The 25599-nt window shown below is 61.1% G+C and overlaps 3 protein-coding genes across 3 annotated transcripts in view; 2 read left to right on the forward strand and 1 right to left on the reverse strand.

Moving 5' to 3' along the window:
* GMEB2 (glucocorticoid modulatory element binding protein 2) overlaps positions 1-581 on the forward strand; it is a 14199-nt gene extending 13618 nt beyond the window's left edge. Inside the window, exon 9 of the mRNA XM_007462241.1 lies at positions 1-581. This exon is cut by the window's left edge and continues 781 nt beyond it. The gene's annotated coding sequence lies outside the window, so the exon portion shown is untranslated.
* Positions 582-12567: 11986 nt separating this feature from the next.
* On the forward strand, positions 12568-22235 carry HELZ2 (helicase with zinc finger 2). Its single transcript, XM_007472326.1, is given in 22 exon segments — positions 12568-12842; positions 13020-13203; positions 13263-13369; positions 13734-13983; positions 14024-14132; positions 14135-14228; positions 14324-14363; positions 14366-14725; positions 14778-14902; positions 15386-15489; positions 15857-16234; positions 16267-16632; positions 16635-16660; positions 16959-17034; positions 17089-17141; positions 17144-17401; positions 17479-17655; positions 17697-18365; positions 19393-19530; positions 20637-20774; positions 22038-22070; positions 22200-22235. Coding segments are annotated over 22 exon segments (3996 nt in total).
* An 806-nt stretch (positions 22236-23041) lies between these two features.
* Positions 23042-25599, reverse strand: part of FNDC11 (fibronectin type III domain containing 11) — a 5481-nt gene continuing 2923 nt past the window's right edge. The window contains exon 3 of the mRNA XM_007462273.1: positions 23042-24037. Within this exon, the coding sequence (XP_007462335.1) occupies positions 23042-24037 (996 nt within the window). The remainder of the gene's footprint in view (positions 24038-25599) is intronic.

The following is a 25599-nucleotide window of genomic DNA, read 5'->3' on the forward strand; positions in this document are numbered from 1 at the left end:
GGAAACGGACGGAGAGGAGAGGAACGTGGCAGCAGCCTGAGGCGGGTCCTCGCTTCTGAGCCTCCTCCCCTGTTCTCTGGGAAATATGTTTTTCCATCTGTTGCTTAGTAATACTGTTTACATGTGGGGCCTTGGTCGGGAGCCAGGTCGGGGAGGCCAAGGGGGCCCAGGTGCAGCTGGCAGCAGAAGCAGGGCCGGGAGCGGGGCCTCGGCCCACCGGCTGGGCTAGGCCGTTACTAACACATGTCTTGGGAACTGTCCCCAAGTGTGGCAACCCATGGATCCTATGGATTTGGTTTCTTCCCACAGTTTTCTGTAGGTTTAGTGTGGCCAGCACCCTGTTCTCCCATCTCTGGAACAGGCATCAGTGGTGCTGCAGGTCTGCAGGTGGCTCAGGTGGGGCTGCAGGGCACCCAGGGGTCGGGGTGCAGACCCCGGGGCACCTGCCTGGCCAGAGGGGCCGAGGGGCCTGAGCAGCACAGGCCACAGGGGGGCACCCCGCCCCCACTCCTGCCTGGCAGATGCTCAGGGGCCATTGCACACGCTCTGGGGGTATTTTTAAGTGAACGCCTTAGTAGGCTTCTAGGAAGAGTCAGGTTTATAGTGTTTTCAACCTAAACGACGCTGAGTGCCTAGGCTTCCCGATCTGTTCTGGGTTCCAGAGTGTTTTGTACACAGGGACTGTCGGGAAGGCCCCCAGGGGAGCGAGATGGTGGGCGTCCCCCGTGGCTTTGGCCTGAGGAGGGCGTGTGGAAAGAACAAGCAGGGGCTCTGGAGGGTTCACTCGCAGTTGGGATGCTCCTCAGATCAGGGCCCATGATCCCCTGTGTTCAGCGTGCTGGTGGGGCCCCCTCCTGGAGGCGGGCTGCACCCCACCGGCCGACACTGGTGCCCCAAGGCGTTCGGGGCCAGTGATGGGTGAGGTGGGGGCACCCAGATGCTCGCGGGAAGGATGTCCGTGGGCCAGTCGGCCCTCTGCCCTTCTGGTTGTGGACTCGGGAGGAAGACCAGGGAGGGGCCTTCTTGCAGGCCTTGAGACCCTGCCACAGAGGGTCCCCACGGGCACCCTGGGCCTCCTGTCTGTCACCTGTGGAGACCCAGAGAGAAGCCACTGCCCGCCTCGCACTTTGAAGGGAACTGGGCTCCGTCCATCCGTCCTTCCGTCTGTCAGGTGGCCCGGACCCCACCTCAACGCCCTCGCCCCGCATCAAGCACCGAGGCTGTTTTGTTTCTGTCAGGTCTGGTTGGCCGTTGTCTCGGGCCTGCTGGTTTCAGCGCGATGTCACTTTCCCGTTTGCTACACGCTCCTTTTCCAGGCGCGTCTCTGATACACGTGCGGTAGGAGCCCGCGGACTAGGCGCCCAGCCCGTCCCAAGTCTGGCTCAGACCGTATCAGAGCGCGTCGCGAGTGGAGCCGGGCGTCTTGTGCTTGGAGCCTCTCCGGTCAGACCTGCCACCTCTCGGAAGCCCCACCCCCGCCCGCAGGCCACGTGGCACCGGGAGGAAAGTTGGTTTCAGAGCCACACGGACGGAAGCCACCGACAGCTGCTCCTGCGGACACCGGGTGCCTGGCGGGCCCTGAGCCCGGGGTGTGGGGAGGGGCCCACCGTCCTCCAGGAAACCGCAGCCCGCTGTGGGGTCGGGCCATCTCGCTGTCGCCACCCACCACTTCCCCCTTCCACCCACTGGGCGCGTGCAGGCTGTCCCGGCTCGGGCGTCTGGGGAGGTGGGACCAGATCTGTGGGGCTCGGAGGCAGCCTGCGGAAGGGAGGCATCTGAGTTCTACTTTGTATGTTGTTTTGCAAGTATCTGCTTGGTATTTTGATTTAAAATAAAAACGTTTTTCATAACTTGTGTGTGTGTCTGGTGATGAAAGGCTGTGAGTGGGTGGGTGACATGGGGACGCGCCCCCTGGGGGCGGTGCCTGCCCGCTCCCCAGCCCGCTCTGGAGAGGGTGGTCCGGGGGCCCACGGCCCTTCTGCTGCCCTGAGGTCGAGCGGCTGGCTTTGGATCTCCCCCGTGTGCAGTGGACTTGCCTGGAGTCACCATGACCAGCAGACCACGGCCAGTGGGCTGTGCTCTGCGTTCTCACACGTGAGGGTGGTCGGGCTTAACTGCTCACAGGCAGCGGTGAGGCCCCTGGGCCCTGGAATCAAACGTGGGCTGCCGCACTGATGGGCCACGGCCTGATGACCCCTCCACGTGGTAGAGGTTGAGCCACTTGTCCGGAGCGGGTGTAGGGCTGGTGTGGGAACGGGGCTCCCTGGACGTCCGGGTCGGAGGCTCCTGCCAGCGCCCAGGGCTGGGGTCTTCCTGCCCATCGTCCCCAGCACCCATTCTCTGCCCCAGGGTCATCGCCCTCAAGCCCCGACAGAGAACGGGCAGGGGGCTCGCCTCGGGGCAGTGCCGACGCTGGGGAGGCCTGTGTGGGGAGGGAGGCCGGTGTTGTTCGCTGGAGGGGGCTGGCAGGGGGCATCCTTCACGATCGGTTTGGGGGACACGTTGGCTCTCTCTGGTTGGTCCTGATCAGAAGCTGCAGTTGCTGACTGAGTTGACCACCCAGGCTGGTCCTTGCAGAGGCTGTGGGTTCCTCTGTGTCTTCGGATTCTTGCATCTCCACGCAGCCCTTTCTAGGGGTCACGTGACCACCATCCCCCATCCCCACTCCACAGGAGGAAAGCCCCTGGCCACGCCGCAGGGTCCTCCTCGCCCGTGTCCGTGGCCGAGGTGTTTGGGGAGGCTCTGCAGCCCAGGCGGGCGTGTGCCCACCCCCACCCACTCCCACTGGCTGCTACCGTGTTCTCAGGTGTGAGGCCTGCCCAGGACCCCACTGACTCCTCTGAGCCTGGCTCCTGTGGCCTGAGAACCACGCAAGGGGGCATGTCGGGAGTGGAAGGTGTCCAGGGCCGTGAACAGGGCATAGCCACTCTAGGGGCAGAGCGCACTGAGGGGCCTTGGGCAGTGTCAGCGCCTGGGCAGGCAGGAGAGACCACGTGCGGAAGGGGCAGGCCCAGGGCCGGAGCGGAGCAGTCACTGTGGCTCAGAGTGATGGAGGGGCTGTGTCTTGGAGGTGAGGTCTCAGGAGGCTGGCTGGAGCAGCTGGGTGGATGGTGGTGCCCCCAGAACTATGTCCTGGGCCATCAGATCTGGGGTGCCCACAGATGCCCCAGGGACGGTGGGCCCCGGTGAGCCTGCATGGGCGGGGGTGGGGCGGGAATGCAGCTGAGAGCTTGTTAACGCCTGGGTCTTGCAAGAGAGGGCGTGCACGGAAGCACCCCAAAACTCAGAAGGGTGCGTTTCCAGCAGGGACCCTTGCACCCAGCGCCCGGACCCGGGGAGTGAGGACCCTGACTCACGGCACTTGCTGCTTCCTTCTCTGCGTTCCAAATTGACAGTGGACCCGGCGTCTCCCTCATCCTCGGCCTGTGTGCACTGGTTCCTGCAGCCTTGGGCTGGATGGAAACCCGGCAGGGAGAGCAGCGCCAGTGGAGAACAGGGTCCAGAAAGAGTGGGGACTTGAAGGCGGGCAGCCTCCTGGTGGGGGCACCTCGGGTCAGCTTTTCTTCTCCAGCGATTTGCAGATCACCCTCAAAAACCCTTTCTTTGATCCTTGAGAGCGTACTGAAGAGAGTCACGGGTGCGGGTGTAGCCTCTTAGCACAGCCAGGGGGCGGACAGAAGGACGCGTCCCCTCCCAGGGGCTGGGGCACGAGGGCACTGCCCACCTCAAGCGAATTCCTGCCCAGTGCGGCTGAGCACTCCCTGTGGGCAGAGTGGCACAGGAACCCGAGGGGGCAGGGGCCATCTGTTCGCAGCAGGGCTCACCAGACGGGCCCCGGGGGCGGGGCCAGATGCCAGATGTCTTCAAGAGGGATCCCGCCCTCTCCCACGTGGTCCCCATCTCCCATTGTCCCTCCAGCCCCCACACAGCCCTGCCTGAGGTCCTCCGTCTCAGGGGGGCCCCAGCACCCATATGTGATGACACGTATCCGCCAGCGGGTGCCCATACCACATGGATTCTTGTAAATGGCCACGTGTGCTTGAAAACAAAACGTGTATTTTCTCTTGGCTGAGTGAGTTTTGCGTCTGTTGGATCCAGTTCTTAACTGTGCTCTTTGGCATTTTCATTATTTGTGTTTGTGTTTTGTTCAGCCTGACCCGTCGGTTTCTGAGCGAGATGACTCACAATCTCCCTCTTGGTTGGTGCGTTGGTTTGACATCCCTTAAATAAAATACTTTAAAATTTATTATGTATTCATTTATTATTCTTATTTATTTATTTATCTGTTTTAGGTTCCCAGCAAAGTTGGGTGGAAAATACAGAGATTTCCCATCCCCCATCCCCCATCCCCCTCCAGCTGGCACGGCTTCCTCAACAACCCCACTCTTGGTGTACGTTCTACGGGTTTGGACAAATGTATGATGACGTGTATCCACCTTTACAGCGTCATACAGAGTAGTTTAACTGCCCTAAGCGTCCCGCTCTGCCTGTTCATCCCTCCCTCCCCCCAGCCCCTGGCAACCCCTGATCTTTTTACTGTCTCCATAGTTTTGTCTTTTCCAGAGTGTCATAGAGTTGGAATCATACAGTCTGTAGCCTGTTCAGATTGGCTTCTTTCACTTAGTAAAATGCATTTAAGGTTCCTCCACATCTTTTCACGGCTTCATAGCTCATTTCAATTGGTGCTGAATAACATTCCACTGTCTGAATGGACCACAGTTTATTTATCCGTCACCTGCTGAAGGGCATCCTGGTTGTTTCTGAGTTTGGGCAACTATGAATACAGCTGCTGTAAACATCCGTGTGCCGGTTTTTGTGTGGATATGAGTTTTCAACTCCTTTGGGTAAATAACATGGAGCATGATTGCTGAATCCTATGGTAAGAGTATATTTAGTTTTGTCACCCAAGTGACACCACCTAAGTGACTGCACCATTGTGCATCCCCACCAGCAACGAACGGGAGTTCCTGCTGCTCCACATGCTCACCAGCGTTTGGTGTTGTCAGTGCTCTGGATTTAGGCCATTCTAATAGGTGTGTCATGGTATCTCATTGCTTAAATTTGCATTTCCCTGATGACATATGATGGGGACATCTTTTCCTGTGCTTATTTGCCATCTGTATATCTTCTTTGGCAAGGAGGTCTGTTAAGGTCTTTTGCCCATTTTTTTTTTTTTTTTTTTCAGTACGTGGGCCTCTCACTGTCGTGGCCTCTCCCGCTGCGGCGGAGCACAGGCTCCGGACGCGCAGGCTCAGCGGCCATGGCTCACGGGCCCAGCCGCTTCGCGGCGTGTGGGATCTTCCCAGACCGGGGCACGAACCCGTGTCCCCTGCATCGGCAGGCGGACTCTCAACCACTGCGCCACCATGGAAGCCCACTTGCTGAGATTTTGATTGGGATTCCACTAAACCTAGAAATCAAATTGGGTCCTTTATATACTTTAAGGTTAGGTTACTAGGTTAATAGTTGATATAGCTTCTTGGTTATTGTTTTTCAAACAGGTGGTAACACATTTTAGTGTTTGTGAAATCACTTTAGAAGATCGTGTTTTCTTAAACGTGAATACAATAGATAGATTACAGTAGAACAGAATGGACCATAGTAGAACAGAATAGAATAGAAAGCTCAGAGTGCATCACATGTTGTAAAAGCAGTACTTTCAGAAGGTGCTGCCAATCTTTCTAAGGGTTCTAAGTGGTACCTCGTTGGGTTTTTATGTTCATTTCCCTGGTGGCCAGTGACTTGAGCGCCTTTCTAATGAGCTTTTTGGTCATTTGTATATTTTTCTGTATGAAGTGTCTGTTCAAATATTTTGTTCATTTTAAGAAAACTGGGCTTTTTCTGGTAGTGGGGGGGGCGGTGGTGCCTTACCATGCGGCACGTGGGATCTTCATTCCCTGACCAGGGATGGAACCTGCGCCCCCTGCAGTGGAAGCGCGGAGTCTTAACCACTGGAGCACCAGGGAAGTCCCAAAATTACTGGTTTTAAGATTAAAAGAATACGGTTCTTCATCAGATATGCGTATTTTGAATATTTTCTTTCAGTCAATGGCTTGCCTTTTCTTTTCTCTCACTGGCATCTTTTGAAGAGAAGAAGTTTTTGATATTTATGAAATCCAGTTTATCAACTTTTTTGTGCTTTTCATGTCTTTTAAAGAAATATTTGCCTACCCCAAGGCTGTGAAGATTTCTTCTGTTTTCTTCTAAAACCTTTGTGGTTTAGCTTTGACATTCAGATGATCCCTCTTGAGTTAATTTTTGTGCCGGGTGAGACTGGGCTAGACGCTCACTTTCACATTTTTCCCTCCGTTTATCCATTTGTTTGAGCACCATCAGTTGGGAAGGCTGCCCTTTCCCTGGCTTGGTGCCCTTTTTAAGACCAGTTGACCGCAGGTACGGGGTTGGGTCATCCCAGACCCTCCCGTCGCTCTGTCCAGCACTCTCTGACACTGGCAGTGGCTCTGTCTGGCGCTCCGCGTGTTCTGGATCCCGGCAACCCAGCATCTGCCACAAAGACCAATCCCCTCCTACAGCTGCAGGTCCTGGAGGCGCCAGATGGGCTGCGCAGCTAGGAGTGGACCTCCCCTGGGCGGTGGCAGGCGGGCTGCACGCTGAGGTTCGAGACCCAGAGGCCAGGAGTGTGGACGCTAACCTCTGGCCTCAGGAGCCTGTGTTTCCAGAGAGGATGCGGGCTCTGGCCTCGAGGCCCTGACTGGAAGCCCGATCTCGGTGGACGGTGCGTGCTGGCCTTGGTCTTGAGTCCGCGTGGTTGGGGACGGGGTGGGGGAGGGCCGGGTCAGCCGGGGCTGCAGCCCCTCCAGATCACCCGACCCCGGACAGGAGAGCCCCTGCTTTGCTGCCCGTGCAGACTGTCCTCTGGGCTTGGGAAGTGCCCCGCCCATCCCGCCTTCCTCGGTCCTGATGAGGCCCCTCCCTCGGGTCATCTGCAAGAGGGGGGGAGTGGGCCACCATGGGACAGGCGAGGAGCTGACCAGCCCACAAGGTGCTGCATCAGAGGAGCTGTCAGGCCTCAGGTGAGGGAAGGGGTCTGATCTGGGCAGCAGCAGCGTGGGGCGCCCCCTACCGGCTCCTTCCCCGGGGGGAGAGCATCTTCCCCAGGGTCACCCTCTTCCCGTGGGCTGGTCTGAGGCTCCGGGCAAGGTTCAGGGTGGGGGTGGGCGCACAGGGTGGAGGTGAGAACCCGCGGTGAAGAGGCGTTCTGGAGTCGGGACAGAGGGCGCGCGGCGGGGGTGAGACCTCGCTGTCAGATGCCCCACCCCATCCCCATCCGCAGTGGGATACGGCCCCCATGACCCTCCCCCCATGACCCCACAGGGAAGGACGACTCTAAGAGGTCCTCACGGCTGCGCCCCTCCCCACGGGCTAAGCTGGGACCCTCCTGGGATGCTGAGGAGATCTGGGACCCTCCCACCCACAGACGCAACAACCTGCTTGCCCAGGGCCAGGTGTGACCTTCCCCCCAGCTGGGAGGGTCCCTGGGTGTGACCTTGGGAGGGTCCTTGATGGCCCTTAAGAGCTCTGCTGGGGTGGGTGTAACCAGAGGCTGCTGGGACCACCAGCTGAGGACCAGACCCCCCTGTCACAGGTAAACAGGCCTGGGCTCCAGGCTGGGCCTCCCCACGCGCGGTGGTGCTGGGGAGGCTATCGGGGGCTTTTCCAGGGGTTTCAGGCTGCGGCGAGGGCGGCTGGGGAAGAGCTTTACCCACTTGGAAATATGCTGGGTGGGTGCGCAAGTCCGGCTTTACCAGGGTGTTAGCAGATGCTTTGTTTACCTTTTAATTTAATGTAATTTCAAACAAAGGTACACGGAAGTTGCAAAAAGTGTGCAAAGAGCTATATGCTCTATCTAGATTCACCAGTTGCTTCCATTTTGTCCCATGTGGTTTGTCACATGCATGAACTTTTATTTCTGAGCCGTTAGAGAGTAAGTTGCAGGTGCCATGCCCTTGAGCCCGCACACTTCCTTATTAAACCAGGGAGTTCGGCATTGTTGCAGGGATTATACCTTCGCCCAGCCCACACTCAGCTGGTAACTGTCGAATAATTTCGCAGATGGGGATACGTGTCTTCCTGACCGACATCCCCTCTAGAGCCTGAGGTGAAGTCAGCTCTGTACCTCCTCGTTGTGTCTCCACTCTGGGCCGACTCCTCAGTCTTTGTCATTCACGACCTGGACTGACATCCTGAGAGGCGTTTGCAGGGTCTGTGGGATGCTTCCTCGTGATCGGTTGAGGTCTGCATTTTTTTCTTTTTCTTTCCGCGGTACTTGGGCCTCTCACTGTTGTGGCCTCTCCCGTTGCGTAGCACAGGCTCCGGACGCGCAGGCTCAGCGGCCATGGCTCACGGGCCCAGCTGCTCCGCGGCATGTGGGATCTTCCCGGACCGGGGCACGAACCCGTGTCCCCTGCATCGGCAGGCGGACTCCCAACCACTGCGCCACAAGGGAAGCCCGAGGTCTGCATTTTTGAGGCTGTGTCCCCCGCGGTGCGTCATGCCTGGGGCTCATGAAGTCAGGCTGTCCTGTCTCTGGGGTCCTGTCTCTGGGGACACTGATGGCTTTCCCTTTGTAATTAGTAGGTAGCTTGGGGAGATAATTTGAGACTACATGGACGTCCTGCTTCACTTACCACTATGATGGCTGCATACACTGTCCTTTCCTAGACCTCTGCATTTATTCCTGAGCAGAGTTTTGAAAGGACGGCTGTGTTCCTAGCAGAGAGGGATGTGGATAAGGGACCCAGCTGGGAGGCTGCTTAGAATTGTAGACTTGGACGCGGCATCTGGCTCTGGATCAACTTGCTGATGGGTGTAGGGAGGGAGGAGGGATCCAGGATGCCGTGTGTGACAGCCTGCTTGGCGAGGAGGGGAAGGGGCTGAAGAGTCCGAGGACTTGGCCCCCCAGTACTCTGTTGAATAGAAACGGTGAGTGTGGGCTTCCCTGGTGGCGCAGCGGTTAAGAATCCGCCTGCCAACGCAGGGGACACGGGTTCGAGCCCTGGTCCGGGAAGATCCCACATGCCGCGGAGCAATTAAGCCCGTGCGCCACAACTACTGAGCCTAAGCTCTAGAGCCCGCAGGCCACAACTACTGAGCCCACGTGCCACAACTCCTGAAGCCCGCGCACCTAGAGCCCATGCTCCACAACAAGAGAAGCCACTGCAATGAGAGGCGTGTGCACAAGCTCTAGAGCCCGCGAGCCACAACTACTGAGCATGTGTGCTGCAACTACCGAAGCCCACGTGCCTAGAGCCCGTGCTCTGCAATAAGAGAAGCCACCGCAATGAGAAGCCCGCGCACCGCAACGAGGAGTAGCCCCTGCTCACCACAACTAGAGAAAGCCTGTGCGCAGCAACAAAGACCCAACTCAGCCAAAAGTAAATAAATAAATAAATAAATAAAAGAAACGGCGAGTGTGGGCATCCCTCTTTTGTTCCTGATCTTAAAAGGAAAGGCTTTTCACTTTTCACCATCGAATTAAGTGTGGGTTTGTCACATGGCAGCCTTTGTTATGCTGTGGTATAGCCCTTCTATAAGCCCAGCGTTTTAAATGTGCTGTTGAATTCAGTTTGCTAATACTTTGTTGAGAATTTTTGCATCTATATTCATCAGGGGTATTATTGGTCTGTAATTGTCTTTTCCTGTAGTGTCCTCATCTGGCTTTGGTATCAGGACAATGCTGAATTCAGGAGTGTTCTCTCTCCTTTCCTCATCTGGCTTTGGTATCAGGACAATGCTGAATTCGGGGGTGTTCTCTCTCCTTTCCTCATCTGGCTTTGGTATCAGGACAATGCTGAATTCGGGGTGTTCTCTCTCCTTTCCTCATCTGGCTTTGGTATCAGGACAGTGCTGAATTCGGGGTGTTCTCTCTCCTTTCCTCATCTGGCTTTGGTATCAGGACAGTGCTGAATTCGGGGTGTTCTCTCTCCTTTCCTCATCTGGCTTTGGTATCAGGACAGTGCTGAATTCGGGGTGTTCTCTCTCCTTTCCTCATCTGGCTTTGGTATCAGGATAATGCTGAATTCAGGAGTGTTCTCTCTCCTTCAATTTCCTGGTTCTCGTCTTTGTAATAATTTTCCTGCCTCTTCTTGCTTGTTTATGTTGTGCTGTTTCCAAATGAACTTTAAAATCAGCTTGTCAGGGGCTTCCCTGGTGGTCCTGTGGCTAAGACTCCACGCTCCCAGTGCAGGGGGCCCGGGTTTGATCCCTGGTCGGGGAACTGGATCCCGCATGCATGCTGCAACTAAGAGTCCACATGCCGCAACTAAGACCCAGAGCAGCCAAATAAATAAATAAATGCTAAAAAGATTAAAAAATAAAATAAAATCAGCTTATCTGCCCTCTAATTCGTCTTAGCATTTTTACTGGAATTGCATTAAACTCTTAGATCCATTTAGGAAGGATTGACGTCAGCAGTCATGTTGCATCGCTTCATCCATCCCGTTGTCAGAGGTGTTCTATTGTGGCTCTCGGGAACTTTTCAGTTCTCTTGCATATTTACTGTTAGGCTCATCCACAGGTCTTCTGTTTCTGCTGTTATTTTTGGAATGTTTTCCTGTAGCTGGATGTTTTGTATACGTTGAGGCTCCTGACATGACAATTCATGGCACTCAGCCAACTTCCTGACTTAATGGGAATCTTCCATTGCCGCCCCTCCCCACAGGACGCCCACATGGGTGGACGTGGATGGGCTTTCTGTGGGAGGGTGGGTGTTGGTATATCAGTCATCTGTTGCTGTGCAAGACAGCACCCCAAAAGGTGGTGGCTTAAAACAGTCATAACCACTTCGTCTCACTGCCTATTACCGCACGGTGGGAGTGGTTAACTGGCGGCACAGTCTGGGGGTCTCTGTGGTGGAGCTGGGAGATGCGTCTGACTCCGGCGTCTCCCAGGAGAGCCAGGAGGAGCACGGGGTCCCTGACACGTCCCCGTATCTGCTGGTTGCACGGCCGGCCCTCCCCTTGTCCAGGCAGCTCTACAATCTAGGAGGTGAGGCTGGATGAGATCACGGCAAGTAATGGTGGGTGATGCCTGGCACAGGCCAGACATCTTTGGTGGATTTTAGGGGGGTAGATATAACCTCAGAGTCTCCCCTCCCACCCAGGCTGGCTGGTGCCGTTGAGGAAAGGGCCCCTTCCTGGGCGGGGGCCGCCCACCATCTGCTGGGAGCACCTTTCCACATGCTCTGTTTTTCTGGGTTTCTCTCCCCACAGACCTGCAGCCCTTTTAGCGAACTGCCCAGGGTCACACTCTCCCTGCCCTCCTGTGACCCCCGTGGGGCCTGACTGGAATTCTGCACAGAGACCCAGGGGCTCTCCCACCGTGGACCAGCGGAGGGATTGCGGGGCGACCCCAGGGGCGGAGAGACCGCTGTGGTCTGGGGGCGGCCCTGGGATCGGGGTAGGGGGCGGTGGAGTGGGGGGCATGAGGTAATTTCCACACTCAGACGTTTGAGTCACCCAGGGGCACAATCGCTCAGGGGAGAGTCAGCGATCTCTGGACTCTGGTCCTGAACTGCCTCCAGCCACCCCTGTTTATGGCCATCAACCCGGGCTGGGGTCGCACCGCTGGTCCCCTGCTGGAGGTGGACTCAAGTTTTCACTTTGGAGCAGTGGGTTCTCTGACTCAGGGCTGACGCTCCATTTCCTTTTAAAACATCATCTTTGTGTCGCCATCAGTTCCCTTGCCCGTGGGGGAGGCAGAGTGTGTCTGAGCCCCTGCCCGGTGTGCATGGCCCCTCGGTCCTCTTGTCCCAGATTTCTCATCGCAGGTGAACAGCGCAGAGGACCAGCTGAGCCTCAGATACCGCCCCACAGAGCCAGGCCAGCATCAGAGATGGCACTGCCAGGGTCGCAAAGCCGCCGAGGAGCTATCTCTGGCCGGCCTGCGTGCCCAGGTGGACCTGTGTCTGGGCTGCTTCCGCTGCACCCAGTGGTTTGATGGAAAAGACTGACCTCCTGAGCGGCAGGAGCACAGCTGCCGCAAGAGATCCCGCTGGCCCACCTGAAGCCATCTGCCAGGAGCAGGGTGCGGCGTGAGGCAGACCGCCCACCCACGATCCCGCGGCCCACGCGGCCAGGTCTGCCGCTCCTGCAGCCGGGGCTCGGCTGCTGGCGCCACCACAACCAGCGCCCCTTTGCCAGGAGCCCCGAGGAGGCGCCGGTCTGGACCTCTGACCGTGAGCACTGCGGCAGCCGTCTGGGGCTGAAGACCCGGGTGCGGGGCAGCGGGGCCCGGGGTGAGCTGCGCGCCTGGCCGAGGCCATCCGCGCGGAGTTGGGGGCCGCTTCCTCCAGCTCTGCTCTCCCCGCTTCCAGCGCTGTCTGCCACGCCTCAGCCCCGTGGGCTCCCGGGGCTGCTGCCCCAGGCACGGAGCCTGCCCCTCTCTCCTTTCCCTCGTGAGCACCAGCGCCGCTGGAAGCCGCAAGGTGTGGAGGTGTGCCCACGTCTCCCGCACGGCCAGCCGCTGACCTTCCGCAAGTCTGTGGAGCAAGGGTGGCTGTGCGGGCAGGGGGCGTCCTGATGCGGGGGCGACCACCGCGCCGTGGAGATGGCCGTGTGGGAGGCTGAAGAGCTGAGTCTCCATCACAAGGAGCCGCTCACGCCGCACGCCCTCACTGGGGACGGGCACACAGACCCCCACGGCCAGCCCCTCGGAGTCCAGCTGTGCTGCCCCGCCTGCCAGGCCACCTGCGGCTCCAGGGAGGCCTTCAAAAACTGCTGCTCCTCCCTGGAGCATACACAGATGCTGGCCTTAGACATGACAGTGCCCTGGAAGCGCCGCAGCCTGCCTGCTGGGCTTTCCACGCTGGAGCTCTGCCCGAGGTGAGGATGGGACGGCGGGATGCGCCCACTTTCAGCTTGAACCAGGGTTCCCTGTCCCCTCTGTGTGGCCAGCACCTCCCCAGCCTCTGAGGGGTGGGGAAGGGAGGTCTAGGGAAGCCGCCTGTGCCAGGCGCCGTCTTGCGGAATTTATTCTTGCCCCCCTCCCCCGCCTCCCAGGCCCAACCTCTGTGAGTTCGGGGACGTGTGTGCCAAGGCGCATTCAGAACAGGAGCTGCAGGAGTGGACCCAGCGCACCGGGACCGTGGCGCTGCGGGAGCACACAGCCTGGCGGGAGGGGCTGGTGCCTTACCAGGCCCGGCCGCTGGCCGAATACCAGCAGAGCCGCAGTGAGGTCCTTGTGGTAAGTGGAGGCCGAGAGAGTGGCTGTGGGCAGGGCTGGGGCCAGGCTTCCCTGTGCAGCTGGCTGAGACCGCTGAAGGCGTATCTATGCACTGCAACCAGCCCCTGGCGCATCAGGCCCAGGAGAAGCAAACTTAGCACGCCTGGACCTTCACTATCCACTCTGAGGTGAGGGGTCAGCACAGCCGGGGGTGGGTCAGCTGGGGTCTGGGCACTGCAGTAGCCTCTCCTGAGGCTGTGATTAGGCTGCCCCACGGGGTGATTCTGGGGGGTGTCTGGTGCAGAGAAGGAGGGGTCAGGCTGGTCACCCTGAGGGCCCCACACAGCACCATCACCTCGCTCAGCGTCCACAGGGGCTCAGTGACCCCATTTTGCAGAGGGAGCCCCGAGGTTCAGAGGTTCAAAGAGGCCAAGGACCCTGCTGGTGTCACAGCCCGGAAGCAGGAGGGGAGGGAGTGGTCTGTGCACCAACCTGGACCCTGATGGCTGGGACAGGGTCCAGGGGTCACCTCACCATCGTCTTCTCCCCCGGGCACCCCTGCTACACGTGGCCCTGCTCAAGCAGGCGCCGAGAGCAGACTTCTCAGTGGTGGCCCCCAGCCCCTCTCCGGGCCAGGTCTTCATGCTGGGGAATTGCTTCTGCACGCCCGGCTCCCCAGCCCAGTTCCGGGTTGGGGTGTGTGTGCAGAGCTCTTGCTTCGGCACCGTCCAGCAATGGGTGGTCTTCCACTTCTGCCACTGGGCAGTGCTGCTGAGGAAGCTGGAGCTGCAGCTGGGCCAGGTGCACTCCTGGGGGCTCTGGGGGACTCCTGGCCTTCCAGAGGGGCTGGCACGTTGGCAACTGCCACGTGGAGAGGACGGCCAAGCAGGCAGCCCTGATGGCCAAGTACAAGGTGCCTGCTCTGGGCCTCGAGCTCTGTCCTGGCGGCCTTGACCTGGGCCCATCTCCGCCGCCAGCTATCGGCAGAGGCTGCACCAGTGTCTCCACGAGGAGGAGGCGGCTCTGAGCAACTGGTGGCCAAGTGGGTGGGGCAGGCGAGCAGGTGGGGTCGTGGAGGGGCCGGCCAGGCCGCGGCTCTGGTCAGCTCACCCGTGACCTCCCCACCAGGCTGAGCCTTCAGGCCGGTATCCCTGAAGACGGCGCTGGAGACGCCAGCCCTGGGCATATCCTCTTCCCGCCACCAGGAGCGCTGTACACGCAGGTGCCCATCCTCTCCCTGGTGCCAGACGCGGACAAGGGCTTTCTGCTGGGCTGAGCGGTCAGCACAGCCCTCGTGGCCCCCATGCCTCCACCTGACCTCAGGGTGCTTGAGGCGCCCGTGGAGACCCGGGCCAGCTCGGAGCAGACGCTGTGGCTGCTGCCGCCCACCCACTACTGCGCATCCCTGGGGCTGCAGCCCGAGACCAGGCGGATCTTAGAAGTGTAGTCCCAGATGGACGCGCTGGCCTCCCCCACTGGCACCGGGCCGTTGCCCTGTGCCCTGCCCTCTGCCCCTTCTACCCGCCCTGCCAGGCAACAGCAGGTAGAAGCTGCCAGTGGCGGCCATCACGGGGACCAGCCCAGGGGGCACGCAGCCCATCGCCCCGCTACTGCTCTGCGGCCCCTTTGGCACGGGCAGGACCTACACACTGGCCACGGCCTCCCTGGAGGTCGCCCGCCAGCCCCACACCAAGGTGCTCATCTGTACGCGCACCAACAGGTGAGCCAGAGCCACTCAGGCACGCCCACCACCTGCTTGCCGGGCCGGGCACACGCGGCTGTGATGGCCTCACCCCAAGACAAGAGGGGCACCTGGGGTCCGGGGCTCTGGCTTGTTCCTGGGGTCACTGGAGGCCTGGGCGGCTAGTTCCAGCACATCAGCGGATGGGGGCTGGGCCACGCGGGCAGCACAGCCCCTGGGGCCTGTCCCAGTCACTCATCCTCGGGGCCCCCACGACAGTTGTCAGTGCTGTGGCCTGAGGACAGGGGACATCTGCGCTTCAGCCCCGTTGCCCGGTCTCCATTTGGGCCGTGGGAGCCTCCACAGAGGCCCTGGGCCAGGCAGGGTGGTGGGCAGGGGTGTCGCTTGGCCCACCCAGCATTCCCTGGGGAGAGACTTGGGTGGTTTTTGAAGAAATAGATTCTTCACTCTACTGTGAAGTTCCATTTGGCCAAAACCATCTCGGTTCTCCAACCCTGGCAGCTGCTCAGGCTTAGAGTCTCCCCGTCTCTGCCCGGGGCTGAGTCCCAGCAGGCCTGGGGGCCCAGGGGCCCGAGTGGGGCAGGGCTCCGGCATGTCCTCCGGGTGTGCGGGTCCTGGGAGCCTGAGGGGCTGGGGGGCGAGGCCCTGGCTGCTGCCCCCCCGTGGCTCAGGGTTAGCCTCCCCAGCTGCCTGGCCCCCACTGTGCCCTTCTCTTCCTCCCTCACGTCCTCCCCCACCACCCCGATGTCCTGCTATTGCCCAGTTCTCCTCAGGCTCCGACCTTCCTGTTTCTCTGGGTCTGTCCTCGCTGCTGACATCTGAGCCCCGTGGGGGCCAGTGCAGGGAGGGGTCTGACTGCCTCGCTTGAATTCTGGTGTCCGTTTGAATTCAGGGCTGGACGCACAGTAGGTGCTTTAGCAGACAGCTGCTGAGGCTCTCATGCCTTTCTTCTCCCTGCCCCCCGCATGGCAGCAGACATCTATATTGCCTAGCATTTCCACAGCCGTGTCAGCAGCCGTCACCCCAAGGCCACTCCACTCTGGGTGATGGACACGGGCTGTCCACTGAGCCAGACAGACGCGGCCACGCTGCGCTACCGTTGCCTGACCAAGGACTGCCGGGCCTTCCGCGTGCCGACGTGGGCTGAGCTGGAGCGACACCGCATCGTGGTCGCCACCGCGTCCCAGGCCCTCAAGCTCAGGGTGCCCGCCAGCGTCTTCTCCGACATCCTCATCGACGGGGCCACCCAGATGCTGGAGTGGGAGACGCTCACCCCGCTACGCTGCGCCACGCCCGGCATCTGCCTGGTCCTGGTGGGGGACCCCATGCAGGTCGCGCCCAGGCTCTCCCGCACGGCGGGGGCCCCGCGGCGGGGCGCCCAGGCTCTCCCGCGCGGCGGGGGCCCACGCTGCTGCTCCGCCTGGCCCAGCACTGCCGGGAGGAGGCGCACACGGCTGCCGAGAGGGGCCACGTCACTTTGCACGGGAACTACCGCTGCACCGACGTCATCGTCAGCTTTGTCTCCCGCCATGTCTACGTGGCCGGGGGCAGCCCCATCCACGCCAGTGGCAAGGTCCTACACCACCCCCAGCACTAACCTCTCACCTTCTGCCACGTGGCGGGCAGCCCGGAGCACGACATGTCTACGACAACTTGGCTGAGCACGGCCGAGGTCGTGCAGGTCGTTGAGAAGGTGCAGGAGGTCTGTGACACCTGGCTCCACTGCTGGGGCCCCCAGGAGCAGAGGGCCATTGCGCTGTGTCCCACGGTGCTCAGGTAGGCAGTGCCCAGGTAGCCCCAGCTGCCCGGGAGAGCCTCCCTCCCCCACTCCCAGCGGGAAAGCTTGGCAGAGGACAGGGCACCGCCTCCCCGCCCCGTGGCCTGGTGGACCTGTGTGCCCCCAGGCTGGGCCTCCTCGGTCTCAGTTTCCCCTTCTGTACAAGGGGCTGAGGGATTCACATCCCAGGGCGTGGGGGCCAGGGTCCCATTTTTGTCGGGGCCGCTGTCCTTTTGGGGCCCCTCACTGCACATTGAGAGCTCACCCGGGTCTGCTGGCCTGGCCGTGTGCGCCCAGGTTAGCACGCTGAGGCAGGAGCTGAGGAAGAGGAACCTGGGCCAGGTCTCTGTGTGCAGCTTGGAGATCCTGCCAGGTGGGTGCTGGTGCTGGGGAGGTGGGCCCCCTCCCCCGCCCATCCCTCACCCAGGGCACCCACCCTTCTGGGTGGTGGTGCCGACCATGGTACACACCCACCGGAGCCTCTGCTGAGCCTGGGGGCACCTGCCCTGGAGTTCTTCACGGACGCTCACATGCTCAACAGCGTCATGATCCATGCCCAGTCCCAGGTGGTGGCCGTGGGTGACGCCATGGCCCTCTGCTCCCTCGGGGCCTGCAGCCAGCTCTGGACGAGCTTCCTCGGTGCGTGCGTAGAGCATCGCAGCGTCCGCCCTGGGGGCCTGTCTCTGGGGCAGATGGAGCAGAGCCTGGTCCAGAGGCAGCGCTGGGCCAACGAGCAGAGAGCTCTGTGGCAGCGGGGGCCGGAGACCCTATCCCAGAGGAGGGGGCGGGGTGGCCTGCAGCCGTGGTGCGGATGGAGGTGGGGGAGCCCGAGGATCCTGAGGACTTCTGGCCTTCCGAGGGGGAGCCCTGCGCCGACAGCTCCACCCTGCAGGAGCTCCTGGATGGGACCCGGAGTGTGACCGTGGCCGTCTGGGAGGACGGGCTGCTGGACACCTTCGCCAGGCCCTTGTCCCCCTGGCCGACGCAGCAGTATGTGAACCTGCCACGGGCCACGCTGCAGAACCTGCTCCGCAGGCACCGCACGCGGTGCAGCAGGACACCTTCGAGCGGGGGACCGCCATCCCACCGGGCGATGAGCACCACGGCCCCATCCAGGTCAAGGGCCGCCTGCACCACGGGATGGCCTTCGCGGGGGACGAGGTGCAGGTGAAGGTCCTCAGTGAGGATTTCACAGTGCCACTGGTCCACGTGGTGAGCGTGCTCCGGAGGGGCTGCCACCAGCTGGCCTTTGTGTGCTGCGTGGACGAGTGGGACCCCGCGTCGTGACCCCCAGCGATGTCTGTGACCAGGACCTTTGTGCCTGGCCTGAAGGACCCGCTGCGGGTGCCCGTCTACCGCCTCCTGCAGGGCCGTGTGCAGCACGTGGGGTAGGAGCAGCTCTCGGCGGAGGCCCGGCGCTGCTGGCTCTTCTGAGCGCGCGTAGGCCTGTGGCGGCAGTGATTCTACCCGCTGGGCGGCGTCCTGAAGGTGCTGCCCGAGGCCACCACCTGGGAGCAGAGTCTCCGAATTCCAGAGCTGGAACATGGGCTGAAGTGGGGAGCCTCTTCCGACCCAGGGGCGAGGGGCACTCGGTGGGGGCCTCCACGGACCCTCCCCCCACTGGCAGGAGACCAGCTCCTCCCACACTGCTGCTGCCCGCTCTGGAGCGGACACCTGGACACCTGTGAGGCCCAGCGCAGCCTGGTGCCGCCTGCCTTCTGCCGGTCCCGAGGGGCCGTTGTGTCTTCCTGGAGACCCCATCTGCCCACCACCACCCTCAGGCTGCCAGGACAATGAGGGAGAACCCTGTGCTGCCGCTGCCTGGGGGGGCCCCTCTCGGCAGGATCCCACGTGCCTACAGTGCTCATCACCGGCCGCCTGCACCCGCCTGACTGAGCAGGGATCACGGAGCCAGCGCGGCCAAACACAGTCACCACCTCCTTGTCTTGGCTTCTCCAGGGCTAGGAGCAGGCCAGGCCGCACCTGGTGCGCAAACTTGGGAGAAAGGAGGTAGGGTCTGTGATCCCACCCTCCCTGCTGATCTGCAGTGCTGGGACATTTGGTGACAGGGAGCATCTCGGGGGTAGGGGGGTCCTGGACCAGCACGAGACCTGGTGTCCCTGGGAAGGTTTGGGGTCAGGAAGGGAGTCATGTCAGGGCTGCTCCTGGGTCTCTGGCCATCCCTGACCACACAGGGTGCTGTCTGTGGGGCTCACTTCATTTTTTTTTTTTTTTTTTTAATTTACTTATTTGTTTATTTTTGGCTGCGTTGGGTCTTCATTGCGGTGCTCAGGCTTTTTCAGGTTGTGGCGAGCAGGGGCTACTCTTCATTGCGGTGCGTGGGCTTCTCGTTGCGGTGGCTTCTCTTGTTGTGGAGCACGGGCTCTAGGCATGCGGGCTTCAGTAGTTGTGGCACGCAGGCTCGATAGCTGCGGCTCGTGGGCTCTAGAGCGCAGCCTCAGTAGCTGTGGCGCACGGGCTTAGCTGCTCTGCGGCATGTGGGATCTTCCCGGACCAGGGATCGAACCCGTGTCGCCTGCATTGGCAGGTGGATTCTTAACCACTGCGCCACCAGGGAAGTCTCATTTTTAAAAAAATACACCAAAAGCCAGTGTCTTTTACTGGAACAGGGTCCTCAGCCCACACTCAAGAAGGCCTCCCTGGAAAAGGCGGCCTTTTCTCTGCCACCACTGCCCCATCTGACTCAGACCCACAGCCCTGTGTCCTTCAGTGGCTGGCGCCCTGCAAGGGGAACCAGATGACAAGACCCCTGCGGGGGTTCAGGGCTGTGATGGAGGTGCCCCAGGTGGCTGTCATGTGCTCCACCCAGATTTCTGCAGCCCCCTCACACCCTCAGGCCTGCTCCCAGGTCAGGGCCTTTGGGACAACCTGACCGGGTGTGCATTTCTTTGCAGGATTGAGAACCTTCACCTGCCCCTCAGGGTGCATTTTTGTCCTGCCTTCTGTGGAAACCTCTGCCCCCGACCCTAGCCCTTCCCGAGGCAGCTCTGACCTTGGAAACTGCTCTCAGTGCAATTCCACTTCCCCATGGCCTCTGTGCAGTGGCGACAGCCCGCTGAGCCCTGCTCCAAAGGGCACTTCTCTTCTATGGCAGCCACAAAGGCGTGGGGAATTCTAGGGTCTCAAAAAAAAGCGCTAGAGCAGAGGAGGAGCAGATGCCCCGAGGCAGGGAGCCAGGTCCTCACCAACCTGGAGTCAGGGAGGGCTTCCGGGAGGAAGAGGTGTTGAAGCCCCAGCTGGACCGCAGTCAGACAGCTGCGAGGTGGGGGCCGAGGGCGGAGGGCGGGGCCTCATCGCAGTGAGGGCCAAGCTTTTAAGTCTTGGGCGCGATTTGAAGCCTGCGGCCGTGTGTGCCAGGCAGCGAACGAGTCCAGATGAGAGAGAGGCCAGCGAGGCACAAAGCCGCGGGCACGATGGGGCGGGGCGGACGCGGACCTGTGCCCCAGCCTCCATGGCCACACCGGGAGGGCGCTTCAGAGCCATCCGCAGCCGGGTACCTGCGGTAGCACCGCCTTACCCGGGGAGGTCGCGAGGCGGGGCGGGCTACTCTTCATTGCGGTGCGTGGGCTTCTCGTTGCGGTGGCTTCTCTTGTTGTGGAGCACGGGCTCTAGGCATGCGGGCTTCAGTAGTTGTGGCACGCAGGCTCGATAGCTGCGGCTCGTGGGCTCTAGAGCGCAGCCTCAGTAGCTGTGGCGCACGGGCTTAGCTGCTCTGCGGCATGTGGGATCTTCCCGGACCAGGGATCGAACCCGTGTCGCCTGCATTGGCAGGTGGATTCTTAACCACTGCGCCACCAGGGAAGTCTCATTTTTAAAAAAATACACCAAAAGCCAGTGTCTTTTACTGGAACAGGGTCCTCAGCCCACACTCAAGAAGGCCTCCCTGGAAAAGGCGGCCTTTTCTCTGCCACCACTGCCCCATCTGACTCAGACCCACAGCCCTGTGTCCTTCAGTGGCTGGCGCCCTGCAAGGGGAACCAGATGACAAGACCCCTGCGGGGGTTCAGGGCTGTGATGGAGGTGCCCCAGGTGGCTGTCATGTGCTCCACCCAGATTTCTGCAGCCCCCTCACACCCTCAGGCCTGCTCCCAGGTCAGGGCCTTTGGGACAACCTGACCGGGTGTGCATTTCTTTGCAGGATTGAGAACCTTCACCTGCCCCTCAGGGTGCATTTTTGTCCTGCCTTCTGTGGAAACCTCTGCCCCCGACCCTAGCCCTTCCCGAGGCAGCTCTGACCTTGGAAACTGCTCTCAGTGCAATTCCACTTCCCCATGGCCTCTGTGCAGTGGCGACAGCCCGCTGAGCCCTGCTCCAAAGGGCACTTCTCTTCTATGGCAGCCACAAAGGCGTGGGGAATTCTAGGGTCTCAAAAAAAAGCGCTAGAGCAGAGGAGGAGCAGATGCCCCGAGGCAGGGAGCCAGGTCCTCACCAACCTGGAGTCAGGGAGGGCTTCCGGGAGGAAGAGGTGTTGAAGCCCCAGCTGGACCGCAGTCAGACAGCTGCGAGGTGGGGGCCGAGGGCGGAGGGCGGGGCCTCATCGCAGTGAGGGCCAAGCTTTTAAGTCTTGGGCGCGATTTGAAGCCTGCGGCCGTGTGTGCCAGGCAGCGAACGAGTCCAGATGAGAGAGAGGCCAGCGAGGCACAAAGCCGCGGGCACGATGGGGCGGGGCGGACGCGGACCTGTGCCCCAGCCTCCATGGCCACACCGGGAGGGCGCTTCAGAGCCATCCGCAGCCGGGTACCTGCGGTAGCACCGCCTTACCCGGGGAGGTCGCGAGGCGGGGCCACGGGAGGGAAGCGCCGACCCCGAAGTCCCTAGGACGGTGTGCCAGGCCCCAGGACCCACGGGCAGCTCCCTTGGCGAGCCCTCACCCCAGCGTGCGGGTCTCTGGGTCAGTGTGACCCAGCACAAACCCACATCTCTGGTCCCCTGGCCTGTCCTGCCCGTCTCCCCTCCCCAGACTTCCCTCTGCCATGCCCCACCCTCTGCTACTCTGGACATTTCCTTGGAGCAAGCACAGTGACTCTGCCCAGGACCCCTGGGAGCCTTGGGACAACTCCATCTGCAGGACATCCGGGAGGGAGCCCCTCATAGCCATGCGATGCCACAGATAGCATGACAGTGTGGCTCGACACCCTGGGTGGCATACAGCAGCACGCAGGTGGCTGGAGAGGCCTGGGAGGGGAGCTGCAGGCTGAGACCATACCAACCCTGCAGAGGACACTGGCCATAGCTGGGGTGGGTGGTGCTGGGCCTTTCTGACCCAGTTAAGGTCCCCACCTCACCAAACCGCTTCTCAGTGGGGGAGGGGCCCTGTTCCTGACCCCTTGCCCTGGCCACACCTTATCTTCTCAGGTGCCTGCTGTCCTAGTGACCATCACGGTGTGCGTACGGAAAGCTGGTTAGCAGTGTGCTGAGGGCGGCTCTGGCCTTTTCCCATGGACGGTCCTCCTCGGCCGTAGCCAAGGTACACAGTGCTGTCTCTCCTGGACCTGAAGGGCCAAACTGCTGGAGCAGGTAGACACCAATGACTGCATCGCCTTCAGGAAGTGAGCGAGCTGCTGGCCGAGCTGGGGGTCACACTGGCGGGCAAGGACAGACTCTGTAGGTCGCCCGTCTGGGGCTGGACACCAGGAGCTGGTGGGGAGGGGCGATGGGCTGTAGGGAGGGCCCCCCCCAAACAGAAGGTATGCATTTGTGTGGATCTGGGGGGGCGGTTACCCTACCAGGCTCCCTTGCTAGGACCCTAACCCACCTCACAATGGGGGTTCTTCAGCTTCTTTTGGGGAGAAGATAGTACTTTTATTTTCATTTAAAAAAAATAATAAAATGTCCTTTTGGCCTTGGGCGCCCTGGCCTCGATGAAGCTGGTCTGACAGTACTGGGCCTATCTGTGACTGCAGGTAGTGACTGCCCCCACTGGGGTCCGTGCAGGACTTGGGGGTATCGCCCTCCCTTGAGGAATCCCAGCGTAAGAGGCAGGAAAGATGGCCAGAGCCTGTGCCCAGGTGTCACAGCTGGTTGTTGTGATGGGGATGGGGGAGATGGACGTGGGAGGGGCTGGGGCTGCCCCCTGGCAGAGCCTTGGAGCAGCTCTCCTCATTGGCAGTGGCAGCTACGGGCCAGGGCTGAGGCTTCTTGCTCCAGGGGTCAGTGTCCTGGAAAGGCCAGCCTGGGGCACCCCCTAGAAAAGGAAGCAGGAGCTGGGGGGGCCAGGGACTTGTGGTGGGCTGGGCTGAGTCAGGAAAAGCACTCATGCGGCTGCCACCTGCTTTAATAAGTAAGTAGGTTTGTTTCTTCAATTGTCTATGTGTGTTTATACTTCTCTTTATTAGTGGATAAGTATTAAAAAATCATTTCTAGGAAGGTGTGGTCAGGGCTGGGCCTAGCTTGCCCAGACTATGGGGGGCGGGCCCTTCAAGGGACCTAGGCCTGGTCTGCAGGGTGAGGCTGTCCAGCCAGGGCTCGTACACCAGCGTGTAGCCCTCCACCCTCTTGATAGTGAACTTGTAGGAGCGGTTGGGCAGCAGGTTTTGGACGTCAAAGGCGTAGGCGGCCACGGGGATGATGCTATACTGCACGCACTCCTGCTGTGTCTCTGGGTCCAGCAGCTTGTAGCGCAGCTCAAACTGCTCTGGCACGGCCGGCTGGAGGGTGACAAACCAGCGCAGGCTGACCCAGTCATGGTGGGCCACCGACTCCTTGCGGTCGAATATGACGGGCGTCTTGGTGCTCAGCATGACCTGGATGTTGGGGATCTTGGTGGTGTTGATGTCAGACACCAGGCGGTGTTTGATGTGCAGGCGCCCTGGCACCATCGTGGCCAGGAAGCTGTCCAAGACGGCCGACAGGTCTGCCAGCCGCTGCTCCACGAGCCCCCAGCCCTCCAGGAAGGGCCGAGGGTCCGGTGACTCGAGCAGGGCGTCCAGCTCAGAGCGGCCGCGGCCCAGCTGCTCCAGCAGCTCCTCCAGCAGCAGGAGCTGGATCTTGGCCTGGGTCGCGCCTGCTTTCTTCATGCGCTGGAACTTCTGGGGCTCGATGAACTGGAACGTGGAGGGCGGCACCCGCGGGTTCTGGTCGCCCAGCGCCAGGTACTTGGGGAGGATCTCGATGTAGTAGGAGCACTTCCTGAGGAGCTCCACATGGGCGTGGTGGCGCTTGAGCAGCTGGGGGCTCAGGTCCACGGTCAGGAACTTGTGCAGAGCGTCGCGGTGCTCCGCATAGGTCCGCCACGTCTCGGGCTCTAGCAGCTGCCTATCCCCGGCCTCCCCTGCCTCCTCCTGGTCCAGGAGGCACTGAGGGCTGTCCAGCTTCATTCTGCCCAGGTCCAGGCCTGTCACCTGCAAGTTCACGGTCTGGGAGCAGTGGGTGGAGGGCCCGGTCAGACTGGCCTCTGCCGCCCACCCAGGGGCTCACTCGGGGCCGTGTTTGTGTGGGGGTGACTTCAGGCACACTGGCTGGGCCCTCTAGCCTGCTGGGGGGCGCCGGGAGGACTTTGTGGGGAGGGCTCGTCTCTCTGGAAAGAGGCTGCTTGGAGGGCCAGGTGAGCAGGCTGCAGGTCTAGATAAAAGCGGACACTGCTGGGCCAACACGACACTCTACTGATGGTCGTTTGTGATGACACAGGGCAGGGCTGAGACAGGGGCTCTGGGCCAGGATGGCCCGTGCGGAAAGCCCAGCCACTGCCCAGCTTTGCGGCCGTGTCTGAAAGGGGGTCACGCTGCTCTCTGGAGCTATTGACAGGATTCAGTGTGATCCTGTCTGAACAGCACCAGACCCCAGCTGGGGACACTGCTGTCCCGCACACCTTCCACGCTCCACTACCGGTGCAGAGCAGACGACCGGGGCCAAGCCCAGGAGGCAGGGTGGCTGCCAGCCTCAGCTCTGAGAAGTAAACATGCCAGTTCCTTGGTTACCGAGCCCTGCTGTGTCCTGGGGCCTCAGGACCTCCATGAGCTCACTGAGTCCATGAGAAAAGCCCCTGAATGGTTACCCTGCCTCACAGATGGGGTGCCTGAAGCTAGAACAGTTCGTAGCTTGCTCTCAGTCCAGGCTTCTAGCCCACCGTAGACCCCAGAGCCTGAGTGTCCTTCTGCACCCGTCCCCAACCTGGGCTCCCAGCTCTGGGTGTCTGTGGGAGGGGCCAGTGCACCCCCCAGCTGGGCATAGCTGTGCTCCCAGGCTGGCAGGCCCTGACCACAAGGCTGGGGCTCCTTGCAGAAGGGACCAGCATCCCCGGCTGCTGTCCCAGGTCCCAGCCACCCCCAAGGGCAGTGAGACAGACTCAGTGGCTTCAAGGGTTGGATGAATACCAAATGGGAGTTGAGAGGCTGAGTGACTCGTCCAAGGCTGCTCTGCTAAAGGGCAGAGTGAGGTTGGGACCCAAGTTGGTCTCCCTCCCCAAATGCCAGGCCTTGACCTTCCTGGGGCAGAAGTGGCAGACTCCGGTCCTGAACACTGCAGACAGGGTATCTGGGCTGAGGTGCAACTGAAACCAGGACCCAGGACTCCTGCCCTAAGTCCTGCGGTGGCCAGAGCCTGGGGCAGATTCAAGCTGCCTCTGGAGGGAACTCTAGCTCCAGACCTGGCTACAGGTCCGGGTCCGAGGTGTTTCCAGATGCCCACCGTCTCTCAGGTGGAAAAGGCAGAGGGGCTGCTGGTGAACTCCTCCAAAGAAGCCTCTCTGTCCTGGCCCTCCTACCCCAGACCTACACCCTCCTCGCCTCCGAGACCCCCTACAACCCCCACCCCCGGCCCCAGGCCCACTTCACCCCAACCGACCCCCACCCGCGCCCGCCTGCCCACCTCCGCCACACCACCCTAGTCCTGCATCCCCCCAGCCCGCCTCCCCGCGCCCACTTGCCGTCCGTCCTGCAGCGGGCGGAGCAGTGCTGCGGGCTGTGCGCTGAGCGGTGGG

This window comes from Lipotes vexillifer, unplaced genomic scaffold, assembly GCF_000442215.2.
Source record: "Lipotes vexillifer unplaced genomic scaffold, Lipotes_vexillifer_v1.1 scaffold1798, whole genome shotgun sequence".
NCBI lineage: Eukaryota > Metazoa > Chordata > Mammalia > Artiodactyla > Lipotidae > Lipotes > Lipotes vexillifer.